We start from the raw sequence: 11565 nt of genomic DNA, 5'->3' as shown, positions 1-11565 counted from the left end.
CCCCAGCTTAGTCTAAGTACAGGACAGGTGACCCAGCCAGGTTGGGTCAGACCCCAGTTTGCACCCCAGCAGTAACACCCACAGACCTTCCCTCTCGATCCAAAGCCACTTGGTAGCTCCCTCCTGGTTGACGTACAAGATGTCATGGTGATGACAGCGTTCCCAGAGACTATGACATGATGTCATATCAGTTCTGCAGCAAAGTCAATGACGCAATCTAACTTCAAGTAAAGGAAATATTTTTAGGGGAACAAATACAGGATAAGCAGATTTTCTCGCCGTCCAAAAGCGTTGGAAATAACAAAAGTTCCAGAAGTTTTGAAGTCTACATCAAGATAAATAAAAAGGTATGTCACCTGTTCATACGTGTAGGTGGTTGTGATTATGAATGAACCTAAATAACACCTTTTTGGAAACTTGTTAACTTAAAACTTAAACTTCAAAAAAGGTCCCTATAGTTATGTGACTTTTTTGTCTCTATAATTATTTGTTTTATCTGGATGACAGTATGACTCTCAGAGAAGCAGAGGGACGTGTGGAGGTCCTTCAGGTCTACCGCCTTCATCAGTTTGTCAATGAAGCAGATAAAGAGCAGATAAGGAAGATGTTGGACCTCTGTGTGGACAACCTCATCAACCTCACTGAGCCCAAGAACGGCTCAGGGGCTCTTCACCTGGCTGTGGCAGCTAACAATCAGGGTGAGAGGCTTCAGTCTTACTTTGTCAGATTATAACCAGTCTGCATAATATAACAAGATACTGGGAAGGTAGAGTGTCTGTACAAAATGGTGACTGTGAATATGGAGATGCTGGTATGTTACTAATGTCCACTGATTGTTCCTCTGCTCTTTGTGGCTTCATCACAGATCTGGTCAGTTTCCTTTTTTCCCAAGGAGCTCACCCCGATATCCAGGACAAAAGAGGCCGCACCCCCGCCATGTTGGCTGCAGAGAAGGGCAATCATGCGTTGGTGGCACTGCTGGCTCAGAACAAGGCTAACATGAGACTCCAGGACACTGAGGGCAAGGGTGAGTACTAGCAGACTTATGGTATGTATGGTGTGGATATGATAGCTGCTGTAGTAATATGATTTGCTCATTATGTCTGTAGGTGTGCTGTTCTACTGTATAAAGCCCACCAAGGACCACGTCCGCTGCCTGGAGTTGGCGCTGAAACACAAGGCAGATGTCAACAATGTGTCAAAGAAGGGAACTCACGTTCTCCAAATGATGAGTGAAAGAGCCGATCAGTGCCTTCCCATGTGTCTCTCCCTGCTGGAGGGAGGGGCAGACCCCAACGCAAGCAATCAGGTTAAACCAAAGAGCATCATGGGACAATGTTTTGTGTGACTTCTCATCATTTTAGCTTTTTTGTGTGTAAAATAAGACAATATGAAGATGATCCTCTCCTCTCCTCTCCTCTCCTCTCCTCTCCTCTCCTCACTGCAGACAACAGGCATTACAGCATTGATGGAGGCAGCTAAGTCAGGCTCTGTGGAGCTGGTCAGAGCCATTCTCAAGAAAGGAGGGGACCCCAACATCCTGGACCAGACACGCCTCAGCGCAGTACACTACGCTGCCATGGGTGACATTTTTGAGGTGCAGTAGCTTGGATCTTACTTTTGTTGCATTACAAAGATGGCTAATTTGTATACTGGGAAGTTAGAATGCTTAACATAGACATTTCTCTTACATTTTCTTGAATTTCTGGTGACTCATTTCCACACTACACAGTTTAGATTTACAGTTAAGATGATTGCGCAATCATTTCCTTATGTTTTGTGTTTGCCAGGTGTTTCCGCCGCTGTCTGCATACTTAGCAGATATGAATGTGATCAGCCAGGACGGCAACACACCACTTCACTACGCTGCCGCCATTGGCAACGCTAACTGCTGCAAGTTCCTGGCACAGAGAGGTAATGTCCAAAAAGAATCCAAAAAGAAGTTGAAACTTTTAGTGCAGTGGCGTTTTGGAAAAATAAACTGCTAACACGTCCCCAAATAAATGTAGGTAATGTGTGTTTGTTGTGAAACTTCCTCAGGGTGTAACTCTAAACTCAAGAACAGAAAGGATTTGCTGCCACGTCTGATTGCTAAAGAGGCCGGTAACAAACAAGCAATGAAGGAGCTCAAAAAAGCTGAGAAGCTACAGGGCAAATCCCGCAAAACAGGCAACCTCAGCACAGACCCCTTGGACCTGACCCTCCATGACTGGTCGCATGAAAACGAGTCAGCTATCCTTGCAGCCTTTGGGGATGAAGTATTAGCAGTTCCCACAGAGAAGTTTATTTCAGTGTTACAAAAACTCAAAGCTCCAGTTGAACTCCAGCAGCTCTATGCAATCATCTCAGCCTATACAGAGGGATCTATTGATGTGACTGATTTCATCAAAGGTGCCAAGTACATCAGCAAACAATTCCTCATGGCCACTTATGCTCCTAAAAAGAAAAAGGGCAAGGGAGGGAAAGGAGGTAAGAAGAAGAAGAAGAAGAAGGGTAAACAGGGCATCCCTCTGCCCATCTGCACTCTTCCACTAGACCTCATCCAACGGCGACCAGACGACGACCGACCCTACTACATGATTGAGAAATATGACGACGGCTCAGATCTTCGTGGCTTCGGCCATGATCACCCACCACATCATCCTCTAATGGATGACTCTGAATGGTACATTGACAAGTCAGCGAAAAAATACGTCAATATCAACTTCTGTGCGAAGAGCGGAGATCTAGAGTCTCTAAAAATGGCATTCGACCAGGGTGTTCCTGTGGATATTATAGATTTGTTTTACAAGACCCCGCTGATAGTGGCCTGTTCCAGTGGCAACTACGAGATGGTCCAGTACCTCATCAGCCAAGGGTAAGAAAGCTGATGTGTTTGTGTTTTTGTGTGCCAGCCTGGGTCAGGACAGTAAGTGTGAATTTCCGGCATCTTTACTCGACTTCCCAGTGGAAAAAGCTCCTCTTGACATGAACCAGTATATGATTGATCACGTTTAAATTGGCTAAACTGCACTGAACATAATACCTTTACATCACACAGGGCGAATGTGAGGGCGAATGATCAGTTCTATTGGACTCCTCTCCACCATGCTGCCTACGTTGGGCGAGTGGACATTGTTAAGCTTCTGCTGAAGGCCGGGGCCGCCCTAGACGCCCAAGCTCTGAACGGGGGCACTCCCCTGATGCGAGCCATCCAGAACACTCGAGCTTCCTGTGTGGACTTCCTTATCAAGAGGGGGGCCGATGTCACTGCGCAGAACAACAACAGTATGTCTATCAAAATCTATCCAGGTTTAGATGAATTATGATGCACTATAAAATTGAATTGGATTTGTTATGATTCTGGATTCATACAAAGCCAATATTAAGTTAGTGCTGTTTTGAATCACAAACCTTCTTTGACACTGAAATTACTGGACTGTATATTTTATTTCCCTGCAGATGAAAACTGCCTGGACATTGCCAAAGTGTATGAAAACCCCCAGGTTATTGAATTGGTCCAAAACCAGATGGAGATTGTGAATCCAACTCCACCTGACACAAAAAAGGGGAAGGGTAAAAAGGTACGCAAATTAGACTAAAATCAAACGAGCAGCCGTCAACAGTCTCATTATAATCATGTGAATTTAACATCCCCTTATTACTTTGTGTTTCCCTTGAAATGTTGTTATTTATTCATTTTGTTTTGGGGTTTTGTAAGCTTCCGGGTCCTGAGTTGGTGGTCACTTTATGTTTCTTTGTTTGCTTTTTGTCAGAAGTAAATGCCTCCGAGAAATGCCAAAGAACGGCCTGTCTCCTTCAACACAACGCAGAGGCAGAAGATCCACCATGACCAGGATACTCTTCGGTTAGCGCTTCAACTCACTACTTCCTGTTTTTCATTTGCATTTAACACATTTTCTCAACTCCTTTGAAATTGGGGGTTGTGACATCACCATATCAAGATTTCTACTTATTTTACTGTAACTTAGTCTCTTTCTCATCACTGTATTACAGCCTTGGACCAGTTGAGGGTGTGAATGGAATTTTTTTCTATGCATTGTACAAGTTTTGCCACGTGTACCTCAAATACAGATACCTAGTTTTACACAGCTGACCTCAACAGTCTCACTTTCATTTTCATTTTGTGCTTCTGTTTAATGGATATGTGTGTGTGCCAGTTTCTACTCACCTGTGTGCCTCAGCACCTCAACCTGTTTGAGACATCGTTTGTTTAATCTTGCTCCGTTTGGCCTTTATTTCTGGCTTCCTTGCAAACCTCTAGTTTCAGTGTTCTAATTTTAAATCATTTCATGGAGATTGTTGTAAATGCATCTCTTGTGCTGTACTGCAGTGACATCTTGTGTTTACTCTCCATACTTTCAAAGCTGTAAGGTTTCAGATGAATAAGCTTGAAAACTTTAAGGTGTCCATTGAGGGAAAGAGGATCACTGACAAAGAATGTCATCTCTAAGGCCATGTAAGATGATCTCTGCTGTGATGGTCAAGGGCAAAGAACCAGTAATTCTACCTAGGTTACTTAAGGAAGTAAGGATGCATACTAAATAGACAACACACTTCATTGTACTAGGAGAGAGAGGAGATTAGGATACTTTATTTATCATATTACATGCAATTCACGATCAAATCACATGCAATTGAAATTTGTCTTGCACCCCCTCTTACATATCACACACACAAACACTTTCCAGTCCATAAGTGGAATCCATAGGATGATCAGTGATGTAACGGTGATGTTTTCAAACTTTCTTTGCTTTCTTCGCGCACGCGCACACACACACTCTTTGCAGGTAACATGCTCTTCTCCCTGAAGTAAGCAGGTTAAGTCCGCCTCTCAGTTCAGTGCCCCGGGTCGCAGCCGCTCTCAGCTCTCGGAAACAGCTCGCAGTCCGCAGCCTTTAATCAAGGAATATTCTGGCTCCTCCGGTCCAAATGCGGACAGGTAACATTAGCGGCTAGCAGCTAGCTCCTCTGTAAACACGGTCCCCTTCCGTCTGTCCCTCAGGTATGTCCCTACAATTCGAACCAAACGTGTTGAAAAGTGAAAGACATTCATGTTCTCTGCTGCATATAAATCGAGCTCTTGATTAAATGGTCTGAAATCATGTATTTTTAAAAAAAATTCTAAATTGTAATTGTAAGATTTCTTTGAGTACATTGTATGTGTTTGTATCTGCATTTATCCCCTGTAAAACATATTGTATGTGAAAGATGAATAAATTTCGTGCAGGTTGCTCTGCAATGTTTGGCCATAGACACACAATTCCATTTATTGACGTTAAAGGAGGCATATGAGGGGATTTTGGTGTAAAATTGTTTTTTTTTATTTTCGTTAATTTGAAAAACAGTATGTCCCAGTCCTACCAGGCGCATTTGAACGCACCATCATGGCTTTCCAGGGGACACGCGCGCCTCCAGGGATTCGGCCGCGTTCCGTTGCTATGGCGCCGCGTTTGTTCCGCCTCTTGCTCACACAAAGTGAGAGTTTGCGTGTTAAAATGAAGTAAATACTTTTTGAAAACAATCGCAGGATAATTGCGGCTCCTCTCGCTGCCCAGACGTGGTGACAATTACAACGTTTTGAAGTTCACGCCAACATAAAAAGGTATGAAAACACCAAACAGTCAATGTCAACCATTCATGTGCGGAGGTTGTTGTGATTTGAATGAAGCTTTACGGATTTGATTAACACAGTTTTCATTTTCTGTTTGTTCGCGGTCTGTCGTGTTGAAATTGCATTTAAGAGACACATTTTATTACTGTATTTATTTTTTAATAGACGCTACTAACTAATATCGGTTTGTCTAGCCTAGCGGTTTACTGAGCAGAGTTTGGTTCCACTACAGCAGAAATAGTTGTTGGCCAACTGACGTTTCACGCAAGACGCAAGAAAGTACAATAACTTATTTCACAATTTACTGTGGTCAAAGTGGAAAGTAGCTCAAAGTAAAAGTTACAATTTGACAACATTATACAACTTGATGTTAGTAAAAAAATGTGATTGTTTACATGAAAAATTGGAAACTAAAAGTAATTTACCGTAACAACATTTGAACTTTAATGATATGACACTATGGAGAGATTAAACTAAAAAAGTACACTAACTACAACTGAGATTATTGACTTTAAAAACCTAAAAGGACATCCCACTAGTTTGTTTTTAATATTAGATAAAAAAGTAATGAGCAGTTTCTTAAATAATTTCTTAGCATTGTGCGCCAGAAGTATTTTGTTCTTTTATTTAGCTTCTGCACTAACAATGATGGAAACTTTCATATAACTGTCCCATGCAGGCCCTTATGCTCTAAAGCTGCAAATAGCTCAGAAATATTGTTTTCGTTTGGTCAGTGTCTTTTTATCTGGATGACAGAATGAGTTTCAAAGAAGCAGAGGGCCGCCTGGAGGTCCTTCAGGTCTACCGCCTGCATCAGTATGTCCATGAAATAAATAAAGAGCAGATAAAGAAGATGGTGGAACTCGGCGTGAAAAACCTCATCAACCTCACTGAGCCCACGGACGGCACAGGAGCTCTTCACCTGGCTGTGGCAGCTAACAATCAGGGTGAGAGGCTGGATTGTTACTCAGATCATACTCCTACTCAGATTATACTCAGTTTGCACCGTATAACAAGATACTGGGAAGGAAGTAACTAAGACGGTGAATATGGAGATGCTGGTATGAAATCTCAGAGTTCTTATATCCACTGATTGTTCCTCTGCTCTTTGTGGCTTCATCTCAGATCTGGCCAGTTTCCTTTTGTCCCAAGGAGCTCACCCTAACATCCAGGACAAGAGAGGCCGCACCCCGGTTATGATGGCTGCAGAGAAGGGCAATGATGTGTTGGTGGCACTGCTGGCCCAGAACCGGGCTAACCTGAAGCTCCAGGACTCTGAGGGCAGAAGTGAGTAGGAGCAGATCAAGTGTTATGTATGGTATGTCTATGATAGATGTTGCAGTTATTGAATAGTTACTCAGGAAGGGGCAGAAAATCCAAGCATATTTTTTCTGCGAGCATCCTGGAGGTGTAGTAGTTAGACCATTGTATAAAGTGAGAGATTTACTATTGTCTGAATATTTAAAATGTGCCTTGTTTACTGAGTTATGTGAGGTAATACAACAATACAACATCTACCAGCATATTGTCATCTGAACTTGGTGATGATACCGATTCAGTTCCCAGGTATTTTCCATCTCAAGTTAGTGAGGTCAGCAGGTGTTGAATGCCATGACTTGCCTTACAAGTCATGAAAATGCATGGAGCGTCTATTTAGATATTGATGAGACAGGCGTATCCATGACAACCCCAATCACAGAGCCGCCTTCTTCTTTTCTCAGGATCTCTTTAAACCTTTTGTGATAATTACCTCAATTACGGTGGCATCAGTTGCAGCAGAGAGAGGGCGAGCAAAGAAAGGGAGGGAGAGAGAGAGGGGTGTGTGTGTGTGTGTATGTGTGAGTGTATTTGTGTGCTGGAATACATGCCTTTGTGTGTGTGCCATGTCGTGCGGGTATGTCTAATTACAGATCAACCCCTTATGGTGATCCTTCGCTGTGAAACATGCTGGGTAACCTGATATCATCCTGTTCTCCCTGAGGGCAGGTTCAGCCCCGTGTCAACGCTCACACACAGGCTTTCTCTATAGTGACACACGGGCCTGCGAGGCTGCGTGTTTATCCACATGTAAACCTGGTGTGTGTGCCCACCATGGACAGTTGAATATTCTGTCACGGTCACACATTTTTAGCTCCCAGAATAATGATTATGATGACGATTATATTCCTCATGGTTTGCTCATTATGTCTTCAGGTGTGCTGTTCTACTGTATAAACCCCACCAAGCGCCACCTCCGCTGCCTTGAGGTGGCGCTGAAGCACCAGGCAGATGTCAACAATGTGTCAAAGAAGGGAACTCATGTACTCCAGTTGATTTGTGAAAAAGCTCACCGGTGCCTCCCCATGTGCCTCTGCATGCTGGAGGGAGGGGCAGACCCCAACGCAAGCAACCAGGTTAAACCAGAGAGCATCATGGGACATTGTTTATGTGACTTCTCATCATCTTATGTACCTATAACCTGTAACCTCTCCTCTCCTCTCCTCTCCTCCCTGCAGACAACTGGCATTACAGCACTGATGGAGGCAGCTAAGTCAGGCTCTGTGCAGCTGGTCAGAGCCATTCTCAAGAAAGGAGGGAACCCCAACATCCTGGACAGGAAACGTCTCAGTGCGGTACACTACGCTGCTATAGGCGGCTTCTTTGAGGTATTTCAAGCCTTTATTTGTTTTAATGATGATGATTCTGTCTTACAGCTCATGAAAACCCCAAACTCAGTCTCTCAGAAATGTTAATATAGTGATAAAGTTCCATCTAGTATCCTCACAGTGTCTCACTCTAATCAGCTCATTAACTCAAATCACCTGCTGAGGTTTCCTGAGCCTTTCCATTGTCTCTCAGTCTGGTTCAGTAGGAGACACAATCATGGAGAAGAGACCAGATTCTACCTGTATGTGTTTATAACATTGACATTTTTCTTCTCATTTGTACACTCCATGTTTTTAAAGCTAAGGTGCAATTTTCCATTTAGCAGGATTGCGTAATCATTTGCTCTGTGGTGTGTCTTGGTTGCCAGGTGCTTCAGGTTCTGTCTGCATACTCAGCAGATATGGGTGTGACCGGCCTGGAGGAAAACACACCACTTCACTACGCTGCAGACACCGGCAACGCTAACTGCTGCAAGTTCCTGGCACAGAGGGGTAATGTCCAAAAAGAACATGAATGATTTAATGCAGTAGTTTTTGTGGTCAGGGTTGGAAAAAGAAGCAGAAAGTGCAGCTGTTAACACATCCTAAAATAAATGTAGTGATTGTGTATTTGTTGTGGACTTGTGTTCTTTCCTCAGGCTGTAACTCCAAACTGAAGAACAACAAGGGTCTGCTGCCACGTCAGATTGCCAAAGATGCCGGTCACAAACTAGCAGCCAAGGAGCTCAGAAAAGCAGAGAGGCTTCAGGGGAAAGCCAGCAAATCAAGCAGCGGCAACGTCAGCTCAGACCCCTTTGCCCTGACCCTGCATGACTGGTCTCATGAGAACGAGTCAGATCTCCACCGTGCCTTTGGGAAGGACATCGACACAGTTCCAACAGAGATGTTTATTTCCGTGTTACAACAACTTAAAGCTCCAGTCGACCTGGACCAGCTTCATACGATCGTCTCAGCCCACGACAGGAGACAGGAGGGCTTCATCAACATTAATGATTTCTTCAGAGGGGCCAAGTACATCAGCAAACGATTCCTCCTCTCCTCTTTTGTCTCTAAAAAGAAAAAGGGGGCAAAAGGAGGGAAAGGAAGTAAGAAGAAGAAGAAGAAGGGCAAACCGAGCATCCCTCTGCCCATCTGCACTCTTCCTCCAGACCTCATCCAACGGCGACCGGACGGCGGCCCCCCCTTCTACATGATCGAGCAGTATCACAACTGCACCGATGTTCTCCGCTTCGACCGCGATCACCCGCCGGATCATCCTCTCATGGACGACTCGGGTTGGTACATCGACAAGCCAGAGAAAAATTACATCAACGTCAACTACTGCGCCAAGAGCGGCGATCTGGAGTCTCTCGACCTCGCCTTCAACCAGGGCGTGCCTGTGGATATCAAAGATCAGTTTTATAAGACACCGCTGATGGCTGCGTGTTCCAGCGGCAACTACGAGGCGGTGCAGTACCTCCTCAGCAAAGGGTGAGGAAGTGTGTGTTTGGTGTGAAACCCTGGGGTCAGGAACATTGCTGTCACTGAATCTAATCTCTTTAACTCACACAGGGCAGATGTGAGTGTGTGCGATCAGTTCTGTTGGACCCCGCTCCACCACGCTGCCTTCGCCGGTCAGGTGGACATCGTTAAGCTTCTGCTGAAGGCCGGGGCCAGTATAGACGCCCGAGCGCTAAACGGGGCCACTCCCCTGATGCGAGCCATTCAGACCTCTCGAGCTTCCTGTGTGGACTTCCTCATCAAGAAGGGCGCCAACGTCACTGTGCAGAACAAGAACGGTACGTCTCCAGAATCTATCAATGTCCAGAGATCAAACATCTACCTGTATGCACCTGTATGACTTGGTTATCTGACTATCGAGCAAGTGTTTTTGCTTGACTGTGCATATTTGATGCCCCTGCAGAGCAAAACTGCCTGGACGTTGCCAGAGCGTTTGCAGACGCCAGAGTTATTGAATTGATCAAAAACAAGATGGAGTCTCTGCCTAAACCAAAGGAGACACGGAGGGGCAAAGGGAGCCAATCACAAATGCCTAAACCCAGAGCTGGCACTGCTAAAAAGAAGGTACGGAGATAAGTCTGCTTTAATTAATTAACCAAGCAGCCTTCCACAGTCGGTGTGAGAGAGTGTAATGCTTGAGTGTAATGCTTGAGAACGATGTCATTGTTCTTTGTTTATGTTCCACGCTGGCTTTCATCTGTGAACTCTAGTTCCCCTTATGAGCAGGAGGGAAACCCAAGCCTGTAAAGAGATCTGGGGACTTGTAAGCAAGACCAGATGTGTTATATTACAAGTTGGACAAGTCACGTTTGAGTTTGCATTTCCTGCATCCAGGTTCAGCCTAATAACCTGCATTGATTTTTGCCAATTTCTGATCTTTTGAGGTGATTGCAGTAAACTCCTTTGGTTTCCCTCTCAGGATATCGCTCCAGAAACGGCGACAGAAATGACAAGTGCCACACCAGGGAAGACTCCTCTTCCTCAGATGGACTCGCAGCACATCATCCTGCAAAACACCAAGATCACAACGGGGAAAACAAACACCGTGGACATCACCTTCGTGCCAAAATCGGTCAGTCTCACGTTGAAGTGGCCTCAGTCCATCAGGGACTTGAGCACCTTGTGACAGAATGATTATTTACAACATCTCTCTCTCTCTCTCTCTCTCTCTCGCTCTCTCTCTCTCAGGTCTGGGGGAAGCCGCCCACCACCAGTCAGCTGTTGGCGAACATGGAGAGGAGGAGGACGCACTTATCCTTCGACTTGGACTTTGATGACTTCATGCTGCCGTTCAGCCAGAATATCCAGACGAAACCGCTGGAGCTCGCAAAAACCACAGACTAGCCTGGGAGGAGGTTAGACACAGGAACAATTTGGAAATGCATTTTTCTTGGATGGCCACCCACTAAAACTGTGGAAGCTTTATTTCCTTTGAGTTAATTTATATTGATATCTGATTGAATGAAGACTGAAATCAAACTTGCTCTCATTATCACATTATCAGCAGATATTAATGTTATTTGATTTTGGGGTGAAGTTTATTTACATCCAAAATGTTAACGCAGCCATAAAACAGGCCTGTAATTTCAAATATGGAATATGGTTGACTGACATACACACAAAATATTGACAAACTCTTGATGTGGATTTAGCTGGGGAATACAAAACAAAACAAAAATACAATAACAATATATGTCTCAATAAACTGGGAGAAATGCAGAATTCAATAAAGACTTTTATAAACAAATCCAGGATCTATTCACCGGTGAGCGACTTTATATTTGGGCATGAAGGCTGCTGCTCGGC

At 44.4% G+C, this 11565-nt stretch overlaps 2 protein-coding genes across 2 annotated transcripts; both read left to right on the top strand.

Moving 5' to 3' along the window:
* The first annotated feature begins 508 nt into the window (after nt 1-508).
* Nucleotides 509-5045, top strand: LOC142999236 (ankyrin repeat and EF-hand domain-containing protein 1-like). Its single transcript, XM_076148676.1, has 10 exons — nt 509-698; nt 866-1027; nt 1110-1309; nt 1448-1597; nt 1791-1914; nt 2041-2857; nt 3041-3267; nt 3442-3563; nt 4821-4942; nt 5006-5045. The coding sequence occupies exons 1-10, from the start codon at nt 509-511 to the stop codon at nt 5043-5045; spliced, it is 2154 nt and encodes a 717-aa protein (XP_076004791.1).
* Nucleotides 5046-6371: 1326 nt separating this feature from the next.
* On the top strand, nt 6372-11169 carry LOC142999267 (ankyrin repeat and EF-hand domain-containing protein 1-like). Its single transcript, XM_076148733.1, has 10 exons — nt 6372-6561; nt 6740-6901; nt 7808-8007; nt 8110-8259; nt 8628-8751; nt 8898-9729; nt 9811-10037; nt 10163-10323; nt 10679-10831; nt 10948-11169. The coding sequence occupies exons 1-10, from the start codon at nt 6372-6374 to the stop codon at nt 11101-11103; spliced, it is 2355 nt and encodes a 784-aa protein (XP_076004848.1). The 3' UTR covers nt 11104-11169.
* The last annotated feature ends 396 nt before the right edge of the window (nt 11170-11565 follow it).

Source organism: Genypterus blacodes, unplaced genomic scaffold (genome assembly GCF_046128005.1).
Source record: "Genypterus blacodes isolate CSIRO-AG114 ecotype Tasmania unplaced genomic scaffold, CSIRO-AGI_Gbla_v1 ptg000042l_1, whole genome shotgun sequence".
NCBI classification, from domain to species: domain Eukaryota; kingdom Metazoa; phylum Chordata; class Actinopteri; order Ophidiiformes; family Ophidiidae; genus Genypterus; species Genypterus blacodes.
This window is presented reverse-complemented; position numbering and strand designations above follow the sequence as displayed.

What these genes read in the sequence shown, in the direction of transcription:
- LOC142999236 (XM_076148676.1), top strand. Translation starts at nt 509, where the DNA reads ATGACTCTCAGAGAAGCAGAGGGACGTGTGGAGGTCCTTCAGGTCTAC. An exon ending in TGTGGCAGCTAACAATCAGG is followed by an intron (nt 699 to 865) that starts GTGAGAGGCTTC and finishes GCTTCATCACAG; the next exon opens with ATCTGGTCAGTTTCCTTTTT. An exon ending in CCAGGACACTGAGGGCAAGG is followed by an intron (nt 1,028 to 1,109) that starts GTGAGTACTAGC and finishes TTATGTCTGTAG; the next exon opens with GTGTGCTGTTCTACTGTATA.
- LOC142999267 (XM_076148733.1), top strand. Translation starts at nt 6,372, where the DNA reads ATGAGTTTCAAAGAAGCAGAGGGCCGCCTGGAGGTCCTTCAGGTCTAC. An exon ending in ACCCCAACGCAAGCAACCAG is followed by an intron (nt 8,008 to 8,109) that starts GTTAAACCAGAG and finishes TCCTCCCTGCAG; the next exon opens with ACAACTGGCATTACAGCACT. An exon ending in CACTGTGCAGAACAAGAACG is followed by an intron (nt 10,038 to 10,162) that starts GTACGTCTCCAG and finishes ATGCCCCTGCAG; the next exon opens with AGCAAAACTGCCTGGACGTT.